General features: G+C 53.4%; 2 protein-coding genes and 1 long non-coding RNA gene across 3 annotated transcripts; all 3 read right to left on the bottom strand.

Annotated features, from left to right (window-relative positions):
- Positions 1–5,267: 5,267 nt before the first annotated feature.
- On the bottom strand, positions 5,268–7,146 carry LOC139602076 (forkhead box protein L2-like). Its single transcript, XM_071451584.1, has 4 exons — positions 6,835–7,146; positions 6,140–6,312; positions 5,744–5,927; positions 5,268–5,285 (listed from the first exon to the last, which is right to left on the bottom strand). The coding sequence occupies exons 1-4, from the start codon at positions 7,144–7,146 to the stop codon at positions 5,268–5,270; spliced, it is 687 nt and encodes a 228-aa protein (XP_071307685.1).
- Positions 7,147–7,819: 673 nt separating this feature from the next.
- LOC139602390 (uncharacterized) lies at positions 7,820–9,903 on the bottom strand. The gene is made up of 2 exons (XR_011683187.1): positions 9,022–9,903; positions 7,820–8,941 (listed from the first exon to the last, which is right to left on the bottom strand). It is a non-coding gene; the product is annotated as an uncharacterized lncRNA (long non-coding RNA).
- Positions 9,904–10,199: 296 nt separating this feature from the next.
- PIAS4 (protein inhibitor of activated STAT 4) lies at positions 10,200–25,329 on the bottom strand. The gene is made up of 11 exons (XM_071452216.1): positions 25,215–25,329; positions 22,045–22,474; positions 18,326–18,410; positions 17,177–17,218; positions 16,800–16,890; positions 16,364–16,492; positions 16,177–16,282; positions 13,736–13,809; positions 13,055–13,215; positions 11,273–11,403; positions 10,200–10,844 (listed from the first exon to the last, which is right to left on the bottom strand). The coding sequence occupies exons 1-11, from the start codon at positions 25,239–25,241 to the stop codon at positions 10,639–10,641; spliced, it is 1,482 nt and encodes a 493-aa protein (XP_071308317.1). The 5' UTR covers positions 25,242–25,329; the 3' UTR covers positions 10,200–10,638.
- Between the last annotated feature and the right edge of the window lie 201 nt (positions 25,330–25,530).

Genomic DNA, 25,530 nt, shown 5'->3' with positions numbered 1-25,530 from the left:
GTCTTAGCACTTTGCGATGGAACGGGTACTTTGAGCTCACTTTATCTTAATTTAAAAAAAAAAAAAGCAAGATTCAAGATGTTTACAAGTCAAAAAAAAAAACTTTAAAAAAAAAAAGACTTCTACGGAGAAAAAAAAATATTATTAAAAAAAAAGCCTAAATTTATTTTTGTAAGAAAAAAATGTGTATATATATATATATATTTAACAAAAAAAAAAACCTAGAAAAAAATACAAATATAGGCAGAATCCAAGTGAGATTGGAGGATGGGAGGAAGATGCTAATTAGGTTCTGTGACATGCCCTGACCCTCGGGAATTTTAAATAGAAAAAAAAAATCCATGGAAGCTTGAATTTTAGGCAGGAATCCTGGGGGTTGTGGCTCGCTCACTGCTCCCCACAGCCTTGAGGAGGTTGTTTGTTTGTCTGGGGGTTTTTTTGGGTTTTTTTGGTTTTTTTTAATTTTTTTTGTAGAAATAATTTTATTTTTACGATGTTTTTTTTTAGCCAGCGCAGAGGTGTTGGGATCCCTGTGGATTTGGCAAAAATCCCACCTGGAGCAGGGAAATTGGGATTTGGGCAGGGAAATTGGGGTCTGGAGCAGGGAAATTGGGATATGAGCCTGGAAATTGGGATTTGGGCAGGGAAATTGGGATATGAGCTGGGAAATTGGGATCTGGAGAGGGAAATTGGGATTTCGGCAGGGGGAATTGGGATCTGGGTAGGGAAATTGGGATATGAGCTGAGAAATTGGGATTTGGGCTGGAAAATTGGGATATGAGCAGGGAAATTGAGATTTGGGCTGGGAAATTGGGGTATGAGCTGAGAAATCGGGATTTGGGCAGGGAAATTGGGATCTGGAGAGGGAAATTGGGATACGAGCTGGGAAATTGGGATTTGGATAGGAAAATTAGGATCTGGGCTGGGAAATTGGGATTTGGGCTGGGAAATTGGGATCTGGGCAGGGAAATTGGGATTTGAGCAGGGAAATTGGGATATGAGCTGGGAATTTGGGATCTGGAGAGGAAAATTGGGATACAAGGTGGGAAATTGTGATTTGGAGAGGGAAATTGTGATCTGGGCAGGGAAATTGGGCTCCAGGCAGGGAATCCCCCGGGAAGGAGCTGGAGGGAGCCCAGATCCCAGGGATTTGTGTCCCTCCCGTGCCCCCTTTGGGCAGGAAAATCGAGCCCCCAGGTGCCTGTGGGTCCCCATCCCTCCCTGAGCAGGAGATTTGGGATCTGGGCAGGGAATTCCCATCGGGAAGGGGTCGGATCCCAACCCAGGGGCTCCGGGCGGGGCCGGCCCCTCTGGCAGCACCGGCTGAGGTTTTTTTTTTTTTGGGAATATGCAAAGAAAATTCCGTGTGGATTTGTAAATAGAGACTTGTGGAGGTTCCTGTTGTGCTCGGGGTTGTGGTGGCTCCTCCCGTCCTGGTTTTTGGGGGTTTTGTTTTTATTTTTTCCCCCTGTGGATTTTGCCACCCTCGCTGCTGCTTTTCCTTCCCCCATTCCCAATCCCAAAGGAATCGTGGGGGAAGCAGCACCAGGAGGTGGGAGCTTCCAGGTGTGCAGAAAAGGGGGAAAAATGTGGGGGAAAAAAAGGAGGGATTGGTCAAAAGAAAGGAAGGAAAAAAACGGGGGAAAAGGAAATTGGAGGGGAGAAATAAAAGAGGGGAAATAAGGGAAAGAAAGGGGGGGGGAGAAGGAAAAATGAGAAATGAAAGGTGGAAAAAAAAGCGGGGAAAATGAGAAAAGAAGGAATAAATGGGGGGGGGGGGGGAGGGCAAGGGGAGAAAAATAGGGCAAGAAAGAAGGAAAAAAGGAAAAATGCAAAGGAAAAGGAGCACAAAGGAGGAAGAGGAGAGAGGAGCAGACTCAGGATTCCCCCAGCGATGTCCCCGTGTCCCCCCTGTCCCCTCCCTGTCCCCCCCACTGGCAACACTTTAGCACAAGGTGAAGTTTGCACTAAAAATAAATCAAGAAAAAGCAAAAAAAAAAAAGCAAAAAAAAAAGCTCCAAATGCCCCAGGATTGTCCCTGTCCCGTCGCCTTAAAGCCCCCACCCCAAAATCCCCCCCCGTAGCTCAGCATCGAGATTTTTGTCTTTATTCTGATTAATTTTAATTTAATTTGAGGTTTTGTTTTGGGTTTTTTTTTTGTTGTTTTTTTCTTTTTTTTGAATCCAGGTTGGGATGAAAGTGTTGCCAAAGAAAGTGCTGAGTTACGGTGGGAAGAGAGAGAGGGAGAGAGGGGAATAATAATAAAAGTTATTATTAATAATAATCATAATAATAATAAATGACGAAATAATAAAATCTGGATCGAAGCCAAGCAGGGGCAAGGGGAAATAGGGAGGGGAAAAAAAAAGATTTTTTTTGATTTTAAAGAGGAAGAAATTTGTGTGTCCCCTCCTTTTCCTTCCCCCATCCCACCTCCCCTCATGGGGGTCAGCCCGGGTTTAGGGGGGTTAATCCAGGTTTGGGGTGCAGAGCCCAGGTTTGGGGGGATTCAGCCCAATTTTGAGGGATTGATCCAGGTCTGGGCAGATTCAGCCCAATTTTGGGGGGTTAATCCAGGTTTGGGGGGGCTCAGCCTGGGTTTGATGGGGTTAATCCAGGTTTGGGGTGCAGAGCCCAGGTTTGGGGGCCTCAGCCCAATTTTGGGGGATTAATCCAGGTTTGGATGGGCTCAGCCCAATTTTGGGGGATTAATCCAGGTTTGGATGGGCTCAGCCCAATTTTGGGGGATTAATCCAGGTTTGGGGGCCTCAGCCCAATTTTGGGGGATTAATCTGGGTTTTGGGGGTATTCAGCCCAATTTTGGGGCATTAATCTGGGTTTGGGGGTATTCAGCCCAATTTTGGGAGACTAATCTGGGTTTTCAGGGGGGCTCAGCCCAATTTTGGGGGATTGATCAGGGTTTCGGGGGTATTCAGCCCAATTTTGGGGGATTGATCAGGGTTTGGGGGGCTCAGCCCAGGTTTTTGGGGTTTAATCCTGGCTTTGGGGTCAAGGGAGGGCTGCACCCCCTGCTGGGCTGGGAAGGGACAAATTTGGGGTTTTTTTTGCCCCAAAATGGGCTCTGGGGGGGTCCTGCCCCCCAAACTGAGTGCGAGGGGTCCCATTTCTCATTTTTCCACAGGCAAGGGCTGATTCCCCCTCCCCACCCCAAAATTCTCCTCCATCCCCCCCTTTAAGCTCCCCCCAACCCTTTAGAGCCTCCCCAGCCCCAATTTCCCCACCCCCAAATTTAACTATTTAATAATTTAATAATAAATCAAGACAAAACCCCCTGAATTTCTCTCTCTAAAATTTTCTAATTTGTTTTTTTTGTTGTTGTTGTTTTTGATTCACGACCAAGAAAAAAAAAAAATTAATTTCAATCAAGAGAAACAAAAAAACAAAGAGCAAAACGGGACGGAAATTTTGGGGCGGGGAGGGGGCAAAATGCTGCATTAAATTGTGTTTTATATAATAAAATTATCTATCTATCTTATCTATCTATATATATATATATATATATACACACAGCAAGAGCTGAAATGTCCCCAGGGACGGGGGGGACACCGAGCTCGGCCCGGGGACCCCAAAGGATGCTCGAGGTGGGGCCACTTTATTATAAATATTAATTTTATTTTCATTTTTTTTCCCTTTTTTGGTTTTTTTTTTTTTTTTTGTTTTCTGTTTTTTTTTTTTTTCCTGCGTCTTTCTATATAATCTATTAAAGAGATTCTTTATCTTCAAGCACTCGCAAAGGTTGCAGCGGTTTTTATGTGTTTTTTCCAATTTTTTTTTTGTTTTTTTTTTTTTTGTTTTGGTGAGGATTTTCTCGGGGGTGGGTGGGGGGGAGGAAAAGGAGTGAGGAAAGGAAGAGAGAAAGAGAGAGAGAGAGAGAAAAAAAAGAAATATAAAGAAATATATGAAAAAAAAAAATAAAGCACAGAAAAGACATTCCATAGATTGTAACTTTGATAGTTCTTTATAAAGTGGGGGGAGATGAGGAAAAAAAATAAAAACTATGACAAAAAACGACAAAAAAAATTAAAATAATAAAAATTGCACTTTGGGGGGGGCTTTAAAATAAAAAAAAAAAAAAAAAGAGAGAAATAAACTATATATTAAAAATACACCCGGAGCCCGCTGGATTTCTTGGGGGAGGAGAGGATGGAGGGCACTGGCTCTTTATGGGGGTGTCCCCCTAATTTTTTGGGGGGAGATTTTAATGATTTTGGGGTTTTTTTGCTGGTTTTGGGGTTGGGGAGCCCCGGGCAGGGGGAGCAGGGCAGGGGCTGGGGGTCCCTGGGGTTTTGGGGGGTCCAGGGCCGTGGCTGGGGGGGATTTTGGGGGGATTTCCTCTATTTTGGAGATATCCAGGGCTGCACAGGGGATTTTTGGGGGAGTTCCCCCTGTTTTGGGGGTTTCCAGGGTTGTGGGGGGGATTTTGGGGGATTTCCCCAATTTCAGGGAGTCCAGAACTGCAGGGATTTTTTTGGGGCAGGGGCTTCCCCTGTTCTGGGGGCTCCGGAACTGCACAGGGGATTTTTGGGGGAGTTCCCCCTGTTTTGGGGGTTTTTGGGGGTTTCCAGGATTGTGGGGGAGTTATTTTGGGGGCTCCAGAACTACACAGGGGATTTTGGGGAGATTTTTTTCCTCCCATTTTGGGGCGCTGTGGGGACGGGGATTGAGATGGGGGGGGACTCTGTGGCCGTGCCTCAGTTTCCCCAAATGGAACAAAGCCCCCCCCTCCCTTACAGAATAACAGCAAAGGGGGGGGGTCCCCACCCTCCCAGTCTGCCCAGGGCCCCCCCCAGCACCCCCGGCCCCATTAAGCGGCTCGGGGGGGACCGAGGGGGGGTTTGGGGACCCTAATCGCGTTTGGGGACAGATGGCCGCGGTTTAAGGAGCCTCAGGGGACACGTTTGGGGTGTCCCCCCCTCCCCAAACCCCCCCAACCCCATGGGGCCACCTCAAACCGTGACAGGGCAGTGCACAGGTGACCCCACACCCCAAAAATGCCCCAAAAATGCCCCAAAATGCCCCAAATCTCGATGTGGCCGTGGGGGCAGGAGCCAGCCCGGCCCCCCCAGAGGGCACGGCCGAGGGGAGGGGATTAATTTGTGTCATAATCTGCCTTGTTCGGGGCTTTGGGGCTTTATCCCGGGATTTATGGCCGAGTCGTCTTTCTTAGCGAGACGCCCTAATGCCACTTAACACCTGGGAGCCGCGATTTTCATTAGGGGCGTCAGGGACAATTAGTAAGGGAATAATTAGGGCAGGAGCAGCCGCTGCAAGGGTTTAAGCCCCATATGTGCCTGAGTGTGCAGGGGAGGGGATTGGGGGACCCCCGCTTTGGGGGTGTCCAGAGGGGTTTGAGGGGGGATCAGTCCAAATTTGGGCCGTGCCTCAGTTTCCCTCATGGGAAAGCTCTGTTAGGGAGTGAAGGCAAAGGGTGGGACAGCGGTGCCATCCTGGGGTGTCCTGTGGGGTGACAGCACAGAGGGGACACGGGATGGGGACGTGGAGATTGTGGGAAGGAGCCCTGTCCTGGTGACACCGGGGACAGGGGACACACACAGGGGTGAGAGCACAGGGGGGACACGGGATGGGGATGTGGAGACCTCGGGAATGAGCCCCGTCCTGGTGGCACTGGTGACACAGGGGACACACACAGGGGTGACCCCTGGGCTGCCAGGGAAGGAGGGGACACGGGCCACAGAGGCAGAGCTGTCCCCAGGGGCGTCACAGGAAGGGGGCCCGGGGCAGGACGGGCACGGAGCCCCGGGGCAGCGCTGGCAGCCGCCCCCAGCCCCAGCGCGGCCGCTCGGGCAGGGGGCACCGGGGGGGGCCCGGCGGGGCCCGGGGGGCAGCAGGGGCAGCAGCAGCCGAGGCCGTACAGGGCGTAGGGGTGGAAGTAGCCGACGTTCACCCTGCCAGGGGAGACAGAGCGGGGTCAGCGCCGAGACCCAAACCCCTCCTTGGGGCCCCCAGAGCCCCCCAGAGCCCCCCAAGCACCCAGAGCCCCTCAGAGCCCCCCGGGCCTCTAGAGCTCCCCAGGCCCCAGAGCCCCCAGAGCCCCTCAGAGCCCCCAGAGCCCCTCAGAGCCCCCCAGGCCCCCTGGGCCCCCCGAGGCCCCCCTGACCTGCGGACGCGGCGCCGGGCCCGCCGCCGGTGGTAGTCGCCCTTGGCGAAGTCCTCCAGGTTGGCCGGGTGGATGGCCCAGAAATGGCCTTTGCCGTTGTCGCTGCGGCCGGCCTTGACGAAGCACTCGTTAAGGGACAGGTTGTGGCGGACGCTGTTGCGCCAGCTCTTCTCCTGAGACCAGAGGGGTCAGTCAGGGTTGGAAGGGTCAGCCAGGCCCGCAGGGCTCACTAAGGCCCAAAGGGGTCACTCAGGCCTGGAGGGGTCACTCAGGCCCGCAGGGGTCACTAAGGCCCAAAGGGGTCAGTCGGGCAGCCCAGAGGGGTCACTCAGGCCTGGAGGGGTCACTCAGGCCGAGCTCCCCGGCCTCTCCGTGCCCACTCCAGCCCTGCAGAAGCCGGCCCGGGCTCGGCCGGCGGCACCGGAGCTCTCCCGGAGGATCGGGGGCAGCCGACACCGGCAGGCTCAGGAACGAGCCCGGAGGCACCGACCCGGCCGGCACCGAGCTCTAGGCACCCCCGATGGAGGGCACCGACCCGGGCAGGGCCGAGCTCTGGGCACTCCCGATGGATTTCCCGGCGGATCGGGCTCAGCGGAGCCGGCTCAGCTCCCCAGCCCAGTCCCCACCGCTCACCCCAAACCCTGGAAATCGGGGGTAATTCCCAGAAAACGCTCCCGGCCCCACAACCCTCTCACCTTGTTCTTGAAGTAGGGGTAGTTGTCCATGATCCACTGGTAGATGTCGGACAGCAGCAGCTTCTTCTCGGGGGACGAGAGGATGGCGGTGGAGATGAGGGCGATGTAGGACTGGGCCGGTTTGTCCCCGGGCTCCGGCGGGGGCCGGGGGGCGCCCGGGGGGCTCGGCCCGGGGGGCTCCGGGCTGGGGGCGGCCCCGGGCCCCCGGCCCGACAGGAGATACTCGATGGTGAAGGAGGCTCCGGGCGGGCGCCGGGGCGCAGGTGCCGCGTCCCCAGCCGTGTCCCCAGCGGTGTCCCCCGTGTCCCCCATGGTGCAGGTGCTGCCGGCGAGTGCCGGCGCTCATGGCCCGGTAATTAGTGCAGATTACAGGGTTTGCTAATTGTGTTTTCACAAACGCGCTGCCCCCAAAGCGGGCTGTTTATCTGGCAAAGCCCCGGCTTTAACGGGATTTGGGCCCTTAAGCCTCATAAATAAAATGATTAATCCGCTGGAGGTGGAGGAATTCAAAGTGGCACCGAGGAGGTGCCCGTGGGGACGGGGCCGGGGGGTGCCGGGGGGTGCGGCTGCCCCCCAAAACCCAGGGAAGAAGCTGGAGGGGATGGGGGTTGAACCAGAGCCCTCCAGGCTCCGTTTGGGGTGATCCTGGACACGCTGGGAGATCCTGGGATGTCCAGAGAAATCCTGGGATTGCCCCAGGAGCCTCCTGCCGTGCATGAAAACCCCCAGGTCTCATTTTGGGGTGAGCTGGGAGTGATGCTGGGGACCCTCTGGAGAGCTCAGGAGCCTGGGGAGATCCTGGGGGAGATCCTGGTGACCCCAGGAAGGTTGGGGAGGCCCTGTGGGAAGATTTTCCCTGGAAAGATCCTGGGGATGTTGGGTGAGATCCTTGGGACCCCCTGGGAGAAGATCCTGGGGAATCCTGAAAAGCCCAGGGAGATCCTGGAGACCCTGGGGTGAGAAATCCCAACAAGCCGACACAGAATTAAATGTAAATCTTTCATTTTATTTAACAAACACTATAATTTGAAGAATGTGTACTGAGGGAAAGAAAAATAATTTTCTTTTTTTTTGTTTTGTTTTTTTTTTTTTCTCTTCTCTTTACAAAACAAAGAAGAAAAAAAACCAGGATATAAGAAAAAAAAAAAATAAAACCAACATATGTACAGGAAGAGCTGGCCAACTCCAACAGAAAGCACTAAAACAAGCATGGTGTTTCCAAACAGTTGCTTGGCCTGGAAAATTTAAAAGCAATTAAATTAGAATAAAAAATATTAGGAAAACAACTGGACTCTAAAGCTACTGTGCAGCCGGGGCCGCGAGCACAGAACTTTGTACAGTAAAATTAATCTGGGAGCTCTACCCGGGTTTTTGTCAGTTGTTTTCATCCCCCTTTTCCCACCCCCACCCCCGTTTCAACCTGAAAACATATTGCTTACAGCCAGGAAAGAGAAGGAAAAGCAAAGCCTGGGGCCAAGGGGTGCAGTGTCCCTGTGGGAGAGGGAGCGGGAGCAAAGGGGGCTTTGATCCCCAGCCCTTCCCAATCCCGGCCTGCAGCCAGAACCCAGCCAGGCAGGAGGGGAGAATCCCCCTCCCACAGGGGCTCAGGGACCCCCACCCCATGGGGAGATGGGGGTTTGGGAGAGGAGCCCCCTCCTCACTGTGGAGAGGGGTCCTTGCTTTTGGGCACGTGGCCAACGAGGATTTAGGGTGGCTCTGGCTGGACCTCGGGGGCTTTTCCCTCCAGGTGGGATTGGCCACGTGTGGAATTCTCTGGAATGAGGGGGGAGTGCTGGGAAAGGCACCAAGACCCCCCCTCTCTGTGCCCCCCTGGCTGCTGGGGTGAGGGATGGAGGCTTTGGGGTGCCCAGAGCAGGGGAAGGAAGGATGGAGGGTTTGGGGTACCCTGAGGGGAGGATAAAGGGAGGATGGAGGGTTTGGGGTACCTGAGGGGAGGATAAAGGGAGGATGGAGGGTTTGGGGTACCTGAGGGGAGGATAAAGGAAAGATAAAAGGTTTGGGGTACCTGAGGGGAGGATAAAGGGAGGATGGAGGGTTTGGGGTACCCTGAGGGGAGGATAAAGGGAGGATGGAGGGTTTGGGGTACCTGAGGGGAGGATAAAGGAAAAATAAAGGATTTGGGGTACCTGAGGGGAGGATAAAGGAAAGATAAAAGGTTTGGGGTACCTGAGGGGAGGATAAAGGAAAGATAAAAGGTTTGGGGTACCTGAGGGGAGGATAAAGGGAGGATGGAGGGTTTGGGGTACCTGAGGGGAGGATAAAGGGAGGATGGAGGGTTTGGGGTACCTGAAGGGAGGATAAAGGGAGGATGGAGGGTTTGGGGTACCCTGAGGGGAGGATAAAGGGAGGATGGAGGGTTTGGGGTCTGGCAGTGCCCAGCTACACCAAGCCCCTTGGGGGTCCCAGGCCAGCAGCGGGCACAGGGACACGGCCCCTGCTCCTCACCCAGGCCCAGCTCCCTGCGGGCTCAGGGGGAAAAGCCAGCGAGGTCCAGAGCAAACCAGAGCCGGGAGGAGCCCGTGGGAACAGCAGAGGCCGGGACAGAAACTCTCCAAGACAAAGTCAAAAAGGTGACGCTTCGCAAACTCAAAAGCAACAACGTTTTGCCACCAAAGAGCACAGGAGGAGCTTTGGCTCTGGGGCCAAAGGCTGGGACAGAGAAGTGGAGGGGCCGGAGCGGCGGCAGCGCCCGGGCCCCACCCTCGCACCCGCCCGCGACGGGCTCGGGACTCAAAGAAACCTGAATTGGAGTTACCGAGGTAGTTGGCTAAAAACTGAGATTCCCCCACCCGGCATTTTCTGGAAGGACCCCCCTGCCCTGCTCCTGCTCCTGGTGCCAGGTGTGCCCAGGTGTGGGGGTGGCCTGCAGGTCACCGTCCCCATCCCCAGGCCCGGGGGTGTCCCTGCAGGTCACGGCCGCCGCCTCCAGAACCAACCTCAACGAAAAGGGAATGCGCAGCCCTTGTCAGTCTTCAAAAACACCAAAGTTATTGCACTTCAAAAATACAACAGATCTGTGGTTCGAGCCCCCCCCTCCCACCCCCCGCCCCCCCCATGGCTTCTGCTCAACTAAAACGAGTCACTACTGCACAAATCTCTACACTTCCCTTGGGATTAGGTTAAAATTCCAAACGTGTCTCTTTACATGAGGTGCAGAGCTGCTGGAGCTCTGAGCTAGAACAGTGCCACTTCCAAGCCAACATCTCACCCCTGGCACCCCATGCCCCCAGTCCCACCCCTACAAACCCCCCTCTATCCTCTCTGGGTTATCCAAATCCCCCCTCCCAGAGCCCTCCCCGCTCCCCCCTCCCGCCCCGCCCCGGACTCACACGTCCAGCAAAACCTTTAGATTAATTAAGGAATGGTTAATTAACAAGAGGATCAAACTGCACACGGCTTTGGAGATGCAGGGGTGGGTGTCCTGGAGGTGTGCAGGGGAGCTCCCCCGATCCCGGGATCCAGGTGAGGGAGGATCCTGCCTGGCTTAAGACACTTTCTTTACTTCAGGCTCCAGTTCAGGGTCAGGCTCTGAGTGGGGTCGTTTTCCAACCAAGAAGCAGCTCAATGGTTTTTGTTTTTTGTTTTGTTTGTGTCGTTTTTTGTTTTTTTTTTTTTTTTTTTTCTTTTTTCTCTCGTTTTAATGAGTAATTTGGAATAGGAAAGTCACAGGAGATGAGGGAGGGAGGGAGATGAGGTGGGAGAGGACGTTCTCCCCCTCCTCCAGTTTAATAAGCACCAGAGTATTCAAGTCTGTCCGTTGGGAATTCCGAGCCGTGGCTGCAGTCAGCAGGCAGAGACTAAACCTTTCTCGTAGGAGCAGCGTCGTTTGGGCTGGGGTCCCTCATCATCATCATCCTCCTCCTCGTCCTCCTCCTCGTCCTCCTCCGAGGATGAGCTGTCCAGTGTTAAATCCACAACATCCGCCGGGGCTTTGCCGTTCTCGCCGGTGCCGTTGGGGGCGGCCAGGAGCCCGTTCACCTCCGAGGAACCTGGCACGGGGAGGAGGAGCTGAAACCAGCCCTGCCCAGCTCAGGCAAGGATCCAACGCTCCTGGCTGGTCAGCCTGGACAAGGGAAGGCTCCAGGGAGAGCCTAAAGGGGCTCCAGGGGAGCTGGAGAGGGACTGGGGACAGGGGATGGAGGGACAGCACACAGGGAGTGGCTTCCACAGCCAGAGGGAATACTGGGGAGAAATTCTTCCTTGTGAGGCCCTGGCACAGGTGCCCAGAGCAGCTGTGGCTGCCCCTGGATCCCTGGAAGTGTCCAAGGCCAGGCTGGAAAGGGCTTGGAGCAGCCTGGGATAGTGGAAGGCACCCCTGCCATGGCAGGGGGTGGGACTGGATGATCCTGCAGGTCCCTTCCAACCCAAGGCATGCTGGAATTGTGTGATTTCCCCTGGGGTTTCCAGCCTTTCTCACCTAGAACCAGGATGGGACACTGAGGGCTGCAGCTCCGCTCCTTCTCGGCTCGGATGGGGCACCAGGAGCCATCCACCAGGTACTCGATCTCATCTGCATCTTCACATTCTGTCAGGATCTTGGACAGGAGCCTGCAGAGGGGACAGGAGGAGCTGTCACAGCCCTGGCACTCAGCAGGGTGTGTGCAGTGACCCTGGAGCCAAAGGAACCTGCTGCTGGCTCCTGAGCTGAGAGCCCTTGGAGTCACGGACTTTATTCCCCATAAAACCCGTGCAGGTTCTGACTGTGCAAATCCACCCCAGCCCTTCCTGTCCATGCACCCGAATCATCAACTACCAGCTTAATTAGCTGCAATTAAGGACAGTTTTTCCTCTTCACCCAGTTTCCCAGGCACTGCTTCCAGGCAGGCCCCTGCTGCCCCATCCCATGGGACGTTCCCAGCCAGGCTTTAGCAAAAGGTGAGAGATCCTTTGGCATCAGGAACTCAGCAATCCAACCAGCAGCACTTCCCTTCCTTCCCAGCTTTATTTCCCAAATCTCCACAATAGCCACCAGAACAACGTTCCTGCATCAGGAACACCACGAATCCATGAAAATACTCCTGGAATGAGGCCCTGATTCCAGAGAAACTGGGGACTTGCTTCATTCCCTGTGTCCCAGCGTTTGCCTGGGATCTTTAGTTGGAAATGCTGCTCTGCCAGGCCTCACTCCCTCCTGGACTTGAGCACTTTCCTTCAGGAGGAAGGAGAACTCTTAGTGGAGAGAGTTCCAAGGTCAGGAAAACTTTGTGGCACCCCAGTGGGAGAGTTCCAGCTTTCCCCAGCTCCTGCAGGAATTGCTCCCACAGCCAATCCCATCACCAGCACAGCAACCACCAAGCTGCAGCTCCCAAAAAGCTGACAAGGCCCTGAGGATGCCAGACCTGACCAACCACCTCCCACCCTGCTCAGGAGCCTCGGGCTCTTTCCTGACTCCCAGCACCCAGCTGAGTGCCAGCTCCCTCCCCTCACTTCCAGGGAATCTGGGAAGGATTTCACCCAGCAGAAGTGGCATCAAACCCAGCCCTGAGCAGGAGCTGAAGTCTGCTGAGCCTTCCCCAGGGACATCCTGCTGCTCCTCATGCAGGACACGGGCACGGCTGACCCGTGTGGGTTCCACAATCCCACCCCTCACAGCTTCCCCTCCACCTCCCCCTGCCAGAGATCTCCAAGGAACTGGATTTTCCTGTCAGGGTTGGCCAGGGCACAAAGCAAACAGGTTATCTGTGCTGAGGCTGCTCCAGGCTGCCTGGAAAGCCACAGCTCCTGCATCTGCCCAGGCCCACAAGGGCAGCGACGCTGCAGGAGCCCTGGGCCAGACTGGTCTGCTCACTTCCCTGTGCCAGGGGAGCTGAGGCACCCCAAACATCGCTGCAAACTCTCCCTGCTCTTGAGAGCACCTGCAGTGGAGGCCAATCACACAGCCACGAGGGTGGAGATCATTTCCCAGCAGGCAGGAACCACGTGTGCTGCTCCACCAGTCCTTGGCCAGTGGTCCCAGTCTACAGAAGGCTCCCAGTGTTTGGGGGCACAAAGCTGCTCCCAAACTCACCCCAAAAATGCTGCACCACAAGCCTGTTCCCTCCCAGCACATTCCCACTTGCTCTAACACACCAAAACACTGAAACCAGAATATGATGCACCAGCAGAATAAACTTTCAACAGTTTCAAAGTGAACTTCAACCAAGAGCTGGATGCTGCGCCCAGCGGGGAAGGGGAAAGGGCAGAGAGGTGCAAACCTCACCCATCAATGATGAGCTGGTCGTAGGGGGCAGGTTTGTCACACACAGGGCACATCCATGTGGGCTTTTTCTCATTCATCTGTAGGTAGAAGACGGCATCAAAGCACTGCAGGTGTGCACAGGTCTCGGCCCGGCACGGCACCGACAGGCGCATCTTCACCAGCTGTGGAGAGAGAGCAGAGCATCAGCCTGGACACCTGGCAAGGAACCCCCAGATCCCCTCAGAAAGAAAAACATCTGCCAGTTGGCAAAGCTGCTCTGGGAGTATGGTTTGGGTTCTTGACAAAACCAGGCTAAAACAGAGCTGGAGCTCCTTGGTTCTGGATTAAACTGGGAGAGCTGGGGGTGCCAGAGCCTGAAGGGCTCCAGGAGAGCTGGAGAGGCAATGGGGACAAGGGATGGAGGGACAGCACACAGCGAGTGGCTCCTCACACCCAGAGGGAATATTGGGGGAAAATTCTTCCCTGTGAGGGTGGGCAGGCCCTGGCACAGGGTACCCAGAGCAGCTGGGGCTGCCCCTGGATCCCTGGCAGTGCCCAAGGCCAGGCTGGAGCAGCCTGGGACAGTGGGAGTGTCAGGTGTGTCAGGGAAGGTGTCACCCTGTGGCAGGGGGTGTCACTGCAGGGTTTTAAGCTCCTTTCCAACCCAAACTCCAAGTCCATGAGGGGCCTGCAGGGTCTCACCGGACAGATGAGGGACACTCGGACCCCGGTGGTGGCGATTTCACTGTCGGGGTCCAGGCGTAGCTTCTCTTTCACTGCAGGGAGAGCAGAGGACACAGCATTAAACAAAACTCAGCCTTGGCAGGGCTGTGCAGCACAGGGGGAGCAGCTCACCCCAGCCCTGGGGTGTGTGGGGATCACTTTCCCTGTCAGGGAGGGAATGAACACATGGACCTGGCATTAATTCCCTCCTGAGCTCAGAGGCAGCAGGATGTGGGGAAATGTCTCCCCCTGGCACTTCCAGCTCAGAGCAAGTCCCCATCCCATCCTTTTGCCATCAGGTTATCAAGCCTCCTCTCAGCCCTGCTGGGCTGCCACTCCTTGGCCTCTCCACTGGCCACCTGCTTTAACCCAGAACGTTCCACAGGAGCCACAAACAGGCCCAGAGGCAGCCGGGCAGAGAGCTCAGAGCAAGGCAGCCATGCAAGGCCGGGCACAGCAGCCATCCAGCACAGATCTGGGAAGAATCAGATGTCAGGAAAGGAGGAATCCTGCCCCTGCTGCTGCAGCCTGAAAGGAAAAACCAGAGGAGCAGCAGGGAAATCAAAGAAAGCAGCAGATGGGCAGGGCCCACGTGTGCAGGTCCCACACCAAGGTGCAAAAATCAACAAAACGAGCTTTGAACTGCTCCCAAAGTCCTGAGGAGGAGCTGCTGCTCCCACTGCTGTCTGCAACTGCCTCTGACACTTCCATCACTGTTTTTCTTTGGAGCAAGTCAACCATTTCTTTTGACCTTTTCAGATCATAACAAGATGTCTCCAGACAATGAGGCTACATGCAGCTCTGCAACACCCAGCTTTAATTAGAGAGGGACTTCTCAGATGTGAAATTCCCAGGAGATTACAAGATTTGGGCTTGTTTTCCTCACATTAGGAGCCTTTTCATCCAAGCTTAATTTTTTATGAAGTTCTTTGTAAGAGCCTTCTCTGTGCATCAATTACTGGGAGACCTGGGAAGGAGAATTTTCTAGGATCTCCAGATCAGGATTTTGGATCCAAAGCCGTAATCTGTTCTCAGACAATGTCCCTGTATTAAGTTCTACAGAATTTTATGCAAAGCAAGATGAGTCAGCAGTGAGATGTGACTGAAGCCAAAGGGCAGCTTCAGTGACAGGGAAGTATTTGCAGAGCAGACCAGAGCTAGAAAAGCAAAGTTTAGGATCTCCTCAGGTTGGCCAGTTCTGGATATCCAAACAACTTCCAAGCACGAAAACACGAAGGAGCTGAAGTAAGACATTGCTCTCATTTGGTTTTATTTAAATAAATAGAACCAAATAGAACTGATTCCTGCCCAAAATCCAGGTGTCTGCAGGCTGGATACACCTGGAGCCATCACCTTTCCCTGGGAACTACCATCCACCTCCAAGACTGGCAGGCTGAGGAAGCTCAGCCTGGAGAAGAGAAGGTTGAGTGGAGACCTCCCAGAACATTCCAGTCCCTGAAGGGGCTCCAGGGATGCTGGAAAGGGGCTCTTCCTTAGGAGCTGTAGTGACAGGACAAGGGGGAATGGTTTGAAGAGGGCAAATTGGGGTTAAGATGTGCAGGAGAAATTCCTCCCTGTGGGCAGGGCCTGGCACAGGGTGCCCAGAGCAGCTGGGGCTGCCCCTGGAGCCCTGGCAGTGCCCAAGGCCAGGCTGGAGCAGCCTGGGACAGTGGAAGTGTCCCTGCCATGGCAGGGGTGGCACTGGATGAGCTTTAAGGTCCTTCCAACCCGAACTATGCTGGGATCCCCTGACAGTTTCTTATCCTTGGGAGGAGTTTTCCAGGATCTGGGCAGTTTTAAAGACCATCAGGATCATGGGGTCAGCTCTCCCACGCAGAGTGAAACACTGAGAAGGTTTTGTCCAGCAACATGAAAAACTGGGAATCTTCCACACTCATGAGCTCCAAGTCAGATTCCACCTTGGAAAAGTAACTTCCCCTCATTTCCAGTAATGTTTTACATGAGCCTCACACCAGGAGGATTTACCTGAGCGGTTTGGGATAAGCATCTCTGGGGACCATCTCTTCTCTGAAGCTCTCAAGGCATATCAAAGTGCTGCTGGTGACATCCCAGTGCCACCCCAAGGAGTGCCAGGGACTGGGGCAGCAGGACATTGTCACCAGGATCCCTCGCTCCAGAAAAGTCCTTTGGGAATCCCGAGGTCAGTGCTGCTCGTACTGACTCAGCTGAAGGCATGAAGCCCTTCCAGTCCCAACGACAGCGGCACAAATCCTACATCCACCTACAGGGAGAGCCACCAGAACCACGGCTTTGGGGTGACCTCCCACGGCTCCCACACAGCTCTCAGCAAGTCTGTTCAGATAAAAAGTGGGGTTTACACAGCTGGAGGGGAGCAGAGGTGTGAAAGGTGGTGGTTATTCCCCAGCAGGCTGCAGCCAGGCCCTTCCTGAGCCACTCACCCAGTGCTTTGCAGAGCTCCGGGTGCTTGATGCCGATGGTTTTCAACCTCTGCAGCAGCTCTGCTGAGGTCATCTGCCGCACCAGGTACAGCCCCACCGAGTAGCTCTGGGGAGAGAGGAAGGGGAGGATGAGGAGGCTGCTCTGCAGGGCTGCCTGGGCAGCTCTGGGGGCTCCCTGGGCTCTCACCTTGCCGTAGTTGCCCCAGGTGACCGTGATGCGGTTGGTGGCCGCTGACAGGTACATGAGGTGGGTGAGGTTGATGGGCCTGCAGGGCCTCTTGGGTTCCACCCCGGGTTTGTTTGAGGGGTAGTAGCCCTAGAGCAGGAAGATTAAATACAGATTATTTATGTTTTTTACTCAAGGTACATCTGTTGATCAGCTCCATTAAATTACACTCAGCCCCAGATCTCAGGGATGGGGGGGGAAGGAGCTGAGTACAGCTGGAGCACAATTAAACAGGATCGAGCCTTTATACAGAACAGCTCATTAACAACATGGCTAATCCATAAAAAAAATTAGCTTTAAACTAAGTAGAGCACTTCTATAGTGTGGCACCCATCAGGAAAGCCATTTCCTTGCACACTCCCCAAACTTCCCCCAGATTTTCCCCCCCAGTCCTCACCGGCACGGAGCAGTAGCTGTGGTTCACCTTGACGGCGATGTTGGGAGGGTACTGATCCTCCTGGGGGGAGCTGGTGTCTGTGTAGCAGATTCTGGGCACAAACAACACATCCCATAATATCCCAACGCTCTGCACATGCCCAGCTCCCACAGCCCCCATCCCAATCCCATCCCAATCCATGCTCCCTCAGCAGAGCCCATCCGGGTGGGACTCTGCTGCTTCTGCTCGAGGTTCAAAAGTGGAGTTTAAGAGGCCCAAGAACAAAGATTTCACAGGAAATTCTCTCTGGAGCCATGAAATCCACATTGGAACTTGCTAGAACCTTCCCTCCTCCCCTGCTCTGCCCCTGATGTTCAATGAGCCCAGCCCAGACCTACCTGAGCACCACCTGAACCGATTTCACGCCGGGTTGCAACTCCCTGATAAATGAAAGAACAGAAAACTTCTAATTAATTATGTAAAAAAAATCCCTACCCCCAAAAGAATCACCCAAACCAGCTGCCAGACTCAAGAACTTCAGTTGTTCCTAATTTTTTTAAATAGAACTTCAAAAAATTACCTCCCAGAACTTTATTTAAATTGTACAATTCCCCCTGCAAATATCAGTGATCCTGTAATTATTTTTTTTTTCCTGATGCACCAACCTACAGCTTTTCTCTGGGTTTTTTAAAACTGTTCAGGTGCCTTCTGGTGATTTGTGAGAATTTATAAAAACTGGGTTTTAAGGTCAGGTTTACCTGACAGTGTTCAAGACTCTCTGTGTTTAATTATTCAGCTGAAGCTGCTCATGCAAACCAAGGGACTGAATATTAAGGCCCCACTGTGAATATTGCAACCTCCATCAGGGCCATTCCTGACAGGATTTTAACTTCAATCAGCAAAGAAATGAAAGACACAACAAGGATGTTTTACCAGGAGGCAAAATAACCAAGATATTCTTTCTCCGGCTCTTTAATTTATGACAAAGAGAAATATTGAAAGGTTTTATGTTAAATTTTTGGAGGAATTCTGCGTGAAGGGAGCAGGTCAGGCGAGAGGAAACCTCCCTGCCTGCACTGCCACCTCTGAGGGCAGCCTTTGTTTGGCTCAAAAGTTGCATCTGACAGGGGTCAGGGTAAATCCTAATCCCAGATGTTTCCTCCCCACCAAGGAAGGTCCTTTCAGATGCAAAGAGCTCCACACTCTGCCTTTTGAACCTGGCCCGGAGGAAAGGCTGCAGACACTCACAGCACCAGCTCAGCAGAGAATTTAGGTCATTGATGATTTCATCCCCGTTTTCCTGCCCAAATGCACCATTCCAGAGGGAGATTAGAGCAGCACAAGTGAAACTTAAGGACCTGGATGGGGGAATTTGCAGCTCCCGCTCCTCCCAAAGCTCTCTGCTGTACATGAGGAGCAGCCTGGTGTCCTCACACAAATCCTGGTCCCTTGCAGAGAACAAAAGCTTCCACAGGCAGGGAACACTGAGCAATGCTGGAATTATGCAGCTGCACTTTCTGGAACTGTTAATACCCAGTGAGGAGTACCTGGAATTTCTGATCAGCTCCACTTGTCTTGGTGTTAATGCAAAAATGCACGGACTTTCCTGAAGCTTCTCATTATTCTGTGGAACTGAGGAGGGAAGAGAAGAGTGTCCATCAAACTGAGAGCACGAGGTGATTGCCATGCTCTGTTTATCTCCAAGTCTTGTTCTCTCCCACACCCCAGAATTGCAGTTTTCACCTGTTTTGGTAATTCTGCTTTGATTAAAGCTTTGCTCATTTATTGTTCGGTGTGACCAGCACAGGCTTTGGATCTGATTTTTCTCTTTTTAAATTATATTTCCTCTCCTCAAACAATCCAAGAGCCATCAGCTCACCACATCAGTGGTGCCACAGTGTGACCACATCCTCGAGAAGCCCAAGAGGAGACCTGAGCCTGACACAAAAGCCCAAAACCAACCAGACAGAGCAGGCGGGTTCTGGACAAGAAAGAAAACCCCAGCAACAAGAGAGATTAGCTCAGATAATAAAAAAGCAACACAAAAAGCAGCTGGAAGAGACAAAACACGGCTTCAAACCCCCTGACCTTGAGGGTGGGACAGCAGCTCACCCTCAGAGAGGCTGCAGAGAGCCCAGCATTAACTGGGGCCTTTTGCACAGTGATAATTTTAAGATCAAGTGCATTTAATGTGGGGAAGATGAAGCTTGAGACGTGGGAAACTTTTGTTGCAACCTGTGCTTCAATCCAAACACGTTTTATTTTCAGTTCTGTGTCTCTAAGCAAAGTTCAGACCCTGAGCTGCTGAAAGTCACAGGAGGAACACAAAGAGGAAGTGCTAAAACAGCTTTTTAAAAATCATTTAGCAAGAATTGGGTGTTTTGCTTTGTCTCACTTCCATTGCAGGGTTATTCAAAGCCACCAGGAGTTCAGAAGGAGGAAAATGCACTTTTGTATGAAGAAGAGGAGATGGAGGAAGGATAAAACCTCAGCAGCTCTTGGAAGACCTGGGGACAACTTGAGTCACTCCAGGTGCTTCCCCTCTGGTGCCTTTTCTGCTTTAAAAATGCAAATGGAACTTGCAAAAATACATTTCAGAAGTAAGAATGAAGATATCTTTGTGGAACTTTTTGTTTAATTCCAGTTTCTGCCCAAATATCTTCTGACAAAAAACAACCAGCAGAAAGTAAAACATTTCACGAGGTATTTTTAGCAAGTGATGATTGACAAGGACAATAACAAAAAGTAATTTTAATGTTTCTGATTAAGAAACTGCCAATAAACCGAGTCCTGCTGATTGTTCAGCCACACAAAGACAAAGCAAACCTGATTAGGAAAATCGAGAAGCTGCCCACAGTTTATTTTGCATTTTTCTCAGCTGGCTCTTTATACAAAAACCTAAACTGCTGCTGGAATAGAAACCCAGAACCTGGGAGGTGCAGCCTGGGCAGGACTTGAAGCTCTGCTGGCTCCACAGGTGCCTCAGGAGGCAGCAGGGGGATCAGGCAGAGCCCTGCGGGGCCCAGGGCTGGTGTCACCTGCCAGGGCTGCCTTTAATGAGCCCTGGGGCAGGGGACACCGATGGCACCTTGGGACACACCCGGGCAGTCCCACACCGATGGCACCTTGGGACACACCCGGGCAGTCCCACACCGATGGCACCTTGGGACACACCCGGGCAGTCCCACACCGATGGCACCTTGGGACACACCCGGGCAGTCCCACACCGATGGCACCTTGGGACACACCCGGGCAGTCCCACACCGATGGCACCTTGGGACACACCCGGGCAGTCCCACACCGATGGCACCTTGGGACACACCCGGGCAGTCCCACACCGATGGCACCTTGGGACACACCCGGGCAATCCCAGCGAGCGCCCCCAGCCCCCTCTGCCTCCACCTCGTGGAAATTGGTTTTCCTTCAGAATCCCACATTGGAATTGCTGACTAACACGCATTAACACACAGAGATCACCCACTGAAGGACAAACAGGCATCAAACGACTCCAAAATCACTTGGACAGATGCTAAGCATCCTCAAGAGAGCTCAGCTGGAAGTAGGAGCGGCCTCAAAGGTCTAAACCAAGAGGCCTCACTTGTGGAAGAGCTCATGAACTCCTTCAGCAGCCTGAGGATCCCAAACTCCCAGAGAAACACTGCACAAACCGTTCCCCACACCACGATCGTGTTTGAGCTTGACTCTGTCACCACTCAGCTGCTTTGTCACAGCATTAACGCCTTCAAACGAAGAAGAAATTACATAAAATCTGACTAATTAGGCCTCTGTCTTTTTGTTTCTGCACAATCAAATCTTTATCTATTTTTTCCCCCCCCAAACCACAACAAATGTATTTTCAGCAAAGCCAGACCAGCCCAAGCTGTCAGAATTCTCTACCAATTGATTCTACATCACCACATGGATTTATGAGACACTCAGCAGAACTCAACTTCTCTGGACACGCTGAATTTGCTACCAGAACGTTCTATTTAACACCAGTTAACAACATCCTTTGTTTCTCCAAATTAAATAATGAAAAATCAGTCTCCACACCCCAGGGAAAAAGCTCTCCTTCCAGTTTTACTGGTTACCCCTCAAAACACACAGAACCACACACAAATAACAGGTCAAAAACACAGTTTGAGGTGTTGCCACTCTCTTTTATCCACGGGATGCTTCAGGTCAGGGATTTTCAGTGCTGAAAACCAGCATTAGTGTGGAACACGGCTCCAGAATCCACAGGAACCAAACAAGGTGGGATTCCAAAGTGAGCACATTCCAGGCCTGAGGAAAATCCCAGGAGCACAGGGTTTGGATTGGGAAGGACCTGGAGGATCATCCAGTCCCATCCCACAGGCAGGGACACCTTCCACTGTCCCAGGGTGCTCCAGCCAGGCCTTGCACACTCCCAGGGCAGCCACAGCCTCTCCTGCCCTGTGCCAGGGCCTCCCCACCCTCACAGGGAGGAATTGCTCCCCAATATCCCATCGAAATCCCTCCTCTTTTAGTTTGAAACTGTTCCCCCTTTGCCAGCACCGTCTCTCTCTGTAAAAAGCTGCTCTCCCTCTTTTGTCAGCCACCTTTAGGCACTGGCAAGCCCAAAGATAAATATTCCTGTGTAAATTTTGAGTATGAGGGGAGAGAGAGGGGGAAAGAGAGAGGGGGGGAACGAGAGAGGGGGGGAACGAGAGAGGGGGAAGAAAGAAAGAGAAAGGAGGGAAAAAGAGAGAAGGGGAGAAAGTGGGGGAGAAGAGAGGAGGGAGGAAGAGAAAGAGAGAAGGGGGGAAAGAGAGAGAGAGAAAAAGAGGGGGAAAAGAGAGAGAAAAAGAGGGGGGAAAGAGAGAGAAAAAGAGGGGGGAAAGAGAGGGGTCTCACCACCCCATCCATCAGCCTCTCCTGCCACACAACTTTAGAAACTCCTTAAAAACACACCTTATTTATCAACTCACGTTTATCAACTTTCTTCAACTTCTACCTTATTTATCAACTTTCTTCAACTTCTACCTTATTTATCAATAAGGTTTAAGTTATTTATCAACTTTATTCAACTTCTACCTTATTTATCAACACCCCCCCTTATTTATCAACTTTATTCAACTTATACCTTATTTATCAATAAGGTATAAGTTATTTATCAACTTTATTCAACTTATACCTTATTTATAAACTTTATTCAACTTCTACCTTATTTATCAACACCCCCCCCCTTATTTATCAACTTTCTTCAACTTCTACCTTATTTATCAACACCCCTCCCCAAACTCACCTAACTCTGTGGGCTTCAACAGCTCGTCCAGCGTGGTATAAAAGGGCAACTTGACCAAGCGAACCTCGGGCTTGGCCACTTTGGGGGGCAACCTGCCCAGTCCGTTCAGGTATTTGCCGTAGAGGGCAGGGTAGTCGATGCTGGCGGCGGGCAGGGTCCGGGGCACGGCGCTGCCGCGGTCGTACGAGGAGTGCAGGGCCAGAGCCTCGGCGCGGGGCGGCGCCGGCGGCGGCGGCGCCACCTCCGAGCCCTTCTTGTTGTAGCGAGTCTCGTAGAGCTCCTTGATCTTCTTGAACACCTCGGGGCTGCAGTCAAACTGGACCAGCTGCAAAGCTCGGGTCACTAGTTCGTGTTTTAGTCCGCTTTTACTCCTGCCAACAAAACCCAGCAACATCTGAAGATCTGAGACTCGGAAACTCATCACCATGTTCTGGGGGATAAAAAATTAAAAGATGTTCTCATAGTTATAAAAGGCAAAGGTTTAGTTGTCACTTTATAACTACAAGGCAAGATATTTTAAATTTTCCCCTCAAAGAAAGACCCCCAAACCTGTCCAAACCCGCTGCTGCCGTCTGATTTTGGTTCCCATTTATTGTTTGAGCAACACAAACACAGAGATCACCCACTGAAGGACAAACAGGCATCAAACGGCTCCAAAATCACTTGGACAGATGCTAAGCATCCTCAAGAGAGCTCAGCTGGAGGTAGGAGCGGCCTCAAAGGTCTAAACCAAGAGGCCTCACTTGTGGAGGAGCTCATGAACTCCTTCAGCAGCCTGAGGATCCCGAACTCCCAGAGAAACACGGAAAACTTCATCCCAAATGGTGCCAGTGCAAGGCACAGGGAGAAAATCAACGTGAGTTAGGTGAGGCTGAGGTGAACTGGGGCCACCAATCCTGGACTTCCAGATGGGGAAAACCCCTCCAGAATCCTCCCTACATCCACAGGATCTTTAGAAAACCCCACACATTGTAGAGTGTGGAAGGATGCTGAGATTGTTGAGGAGAGCAGTGTGCTCCCAGCAGAACAATGCCAAGCGCTTCCCTGGGATCCCAGCCAGGAGCTGCCTTGCAATTCCCAATTTCAGTGTCTGATAAGCAGCAAAACCCAGCTCAGGGCTCCCAAAATTCCCTCTCTGTGGCAGCCCAGGCCTGTAAGTGTTTGCAGAGTCAAAGGCCACAAGGGAAGCTCCCATCAGGAATTCTTCCTGGTGAATCCACAGCTCCAGGCTGGCGTTTCAGACCCCCAAACAGCCTTAAAACTGCAAAGAAGCAGCTAATAAAGTACACAGGCTGGAAAATTCAAGTTGCCCTGGAAGTAAACTCGGTAGATATCCACACGTATTCGCTCCACATCCTTCCTGGTTTGTGGGGAAATTCGAGAAGAAACCCCACAAAAAAAACCCAGCAGATCTTCCCCAACCTCTACCTCACTCTTGAATTAATAATTAAAAAGAAAGCATAAAAGATAATTTAACAATCTCTATCATTTCCTGAAATAAACCCACTACAGATTATTTTTTTATTTTTTTTAATTAAGAAATCTACAACTGTTTCCAGAAACATTTCACAGCCACTTTTGGCTATGTGGGAATTAGATGAGAGAGAAAATGCCACTTGGTTTTCTCCTTTTCCCTTACATATGTCATTTAATCTGAAACCCCAAAAAGCTGTTATGTCACTGTCTGTAGTTAGAACTTCTGGGAGTCGTGATGAGTCCCAAAATATCCCTGATGAGGGAAAAAAAGACTGATGACTAAAGAGGAGAGAAAAGATGTTTAATTGCCAGAAAGTCAGAATTTCAGAGCCCCGGATTCATGGTGCTGCTCCAGCACACACCACCTGTGAAATCCTGGAGGAATCTACTTTGTGCCTCAGTTTTGTTCAACTCAAAAATAGAATCAGGATCATTAAGGTTGGAAAAGACCTCCAAGATCATCAAGTCTGATGAAATCCCACCAGGATCATTAAAGCGTGCTAGGAAATGGAGAGAACCTTGTCGTCCCCGAGGGATTTGAGGATAAAAGGTGCATTTGGAAAGATAAATTCATCAAGACACAGCAGCAGGAGGCACCAGGGCATCCCAGGAGCTCGGGAGACAGGAACTCCTCCTGTGGGAATTGCTCCTGGAGCCCCTCACCCAGGACTCTTGGCCTGGAAAGCGGAGCTGGAGCCCAGAGTTTCCATTTGGAAGGAATTTTGAAGGAATTAAGGACGATGAGATTTGAGCAGCAACACAACAACAAACCCCAGACAAAGCAACCCGAGGGCTCGAGGTTCCCCGTGCGAGCAGGGAGAGCACATGGAGTGCCGAGATTCCCGACGCTCCTGCCTGTTCCTCCTCTCAGAACGCTCGTGTGGGACGGCTCTGAGCCCACCAAAGCCTCTGCGGCCACCGCGGTGCCTGGGGAGCGCTCCGGGACCGCAGGGGGAGGGCAGAGCCCCCCAAAAACCCTCCCCGGCCGGGATGGCTGCGGCCACGCAGCCCCAGCCCTGCCGAGGGGCTGCTCCTGCGGGCGGGGAGCGCTGCCCGGGGAACGCTTCCAGGGAACGCTTCAGGGAACACTTCCAGGGAGCGCTCCCCGGCCGCTGCCGTTGCTCCTTAACCGCCCTCAGCACCCGCTGCCCCCGGCCCCCACAGAACCGGGATCCCGAGGGGACCGGGAAAGCTCCCGCTGCTTCCCGAGGCACAAACCGCCTTGGAAACACAACTCCGAGCGTGGATTCGCCTCACCCCATCCCAGCGGGGCCCTGGGGCCGCCCCCGCCCCCGCCCCCGGCAGTGCCGGTCCCAGCGGTTCCCCGACCCCCGGACAGCCCCGCACCAAGCGCTCAGCCCCGGGGCGGGCAGCGGGACCGGCCCGGGGGGCGCGGGGGCAGCACCAGCCCTCCTTAATCCCGGCAGTTAGCGGGGCAGGCCCGCCGCGGGGGCACCCCGAGGAGGGCGGGCAGCACCGCGGCCCGGCCCGGCCCGGTTCGGCCCCGGGAGGTCCGGCGGGGGCTGCGGCCCGGAGGCCGGGGCGGGGCAGTCTCTAAGGTAAAAAGGCGAGGGGGAGGCCCCGGAGCGCCGCCCCCGCGGTCCGCAGCGCCGCCCCCCGCCTTCCCTCCGCGCCGGGAGCCGCCCGGTGCCGGCCGGGCCCCGCGGGCGGGGCGGCGGCGCCGCTTCCCTCACCTTCGCCTCCACCAGCTCCGCCGCCATCTTGGGCCTCCAGCGTCCACCGCGCCGGCCGCCGCCGCCGCCGGGTCACGTGACGCCCTCGCGCCGGGGGGAGGGCGGGGCCGCGCCGCCAGCGCCGCCCAATCGGCGCGCGCGCTCCTCGCTTCCCGGCCACGCCCTCCGGGCCACGCCCCGCCAGGCCACGCCTCCCCGGGAGTCTTAAAGGGGCCGCACTCCGCTAAACCGGGGTAACGGCGGCGGGAGCGGGGGTGGGAGCGGTGGGGACAGGGATGGAGGCGGCCCCGCGGGCACTGCGGGAGGGAGAGGGAGT

Source organism: Agelaius tricolor, unplaced genomic scaffold, assembly GCF_023055355.1.
Source record: "Agelaius tricolor isolate 1412-34295 unplaced genomic scaffold, bAgeTri1.0.p SCAF_33, whole genome shotgun sequence".
NCBI classification, from domain to species: domain Eukaryota; kingdom Metazoa; phylum Chordata; class Aves; order Passeriformes; family Icteridae; genus Agelaius; species Agelaius tricolor.
Note: the sequence above shows the minus strand (reverse complement) of the source record. Positions and strands in the feature narration are given on the sequence as shown.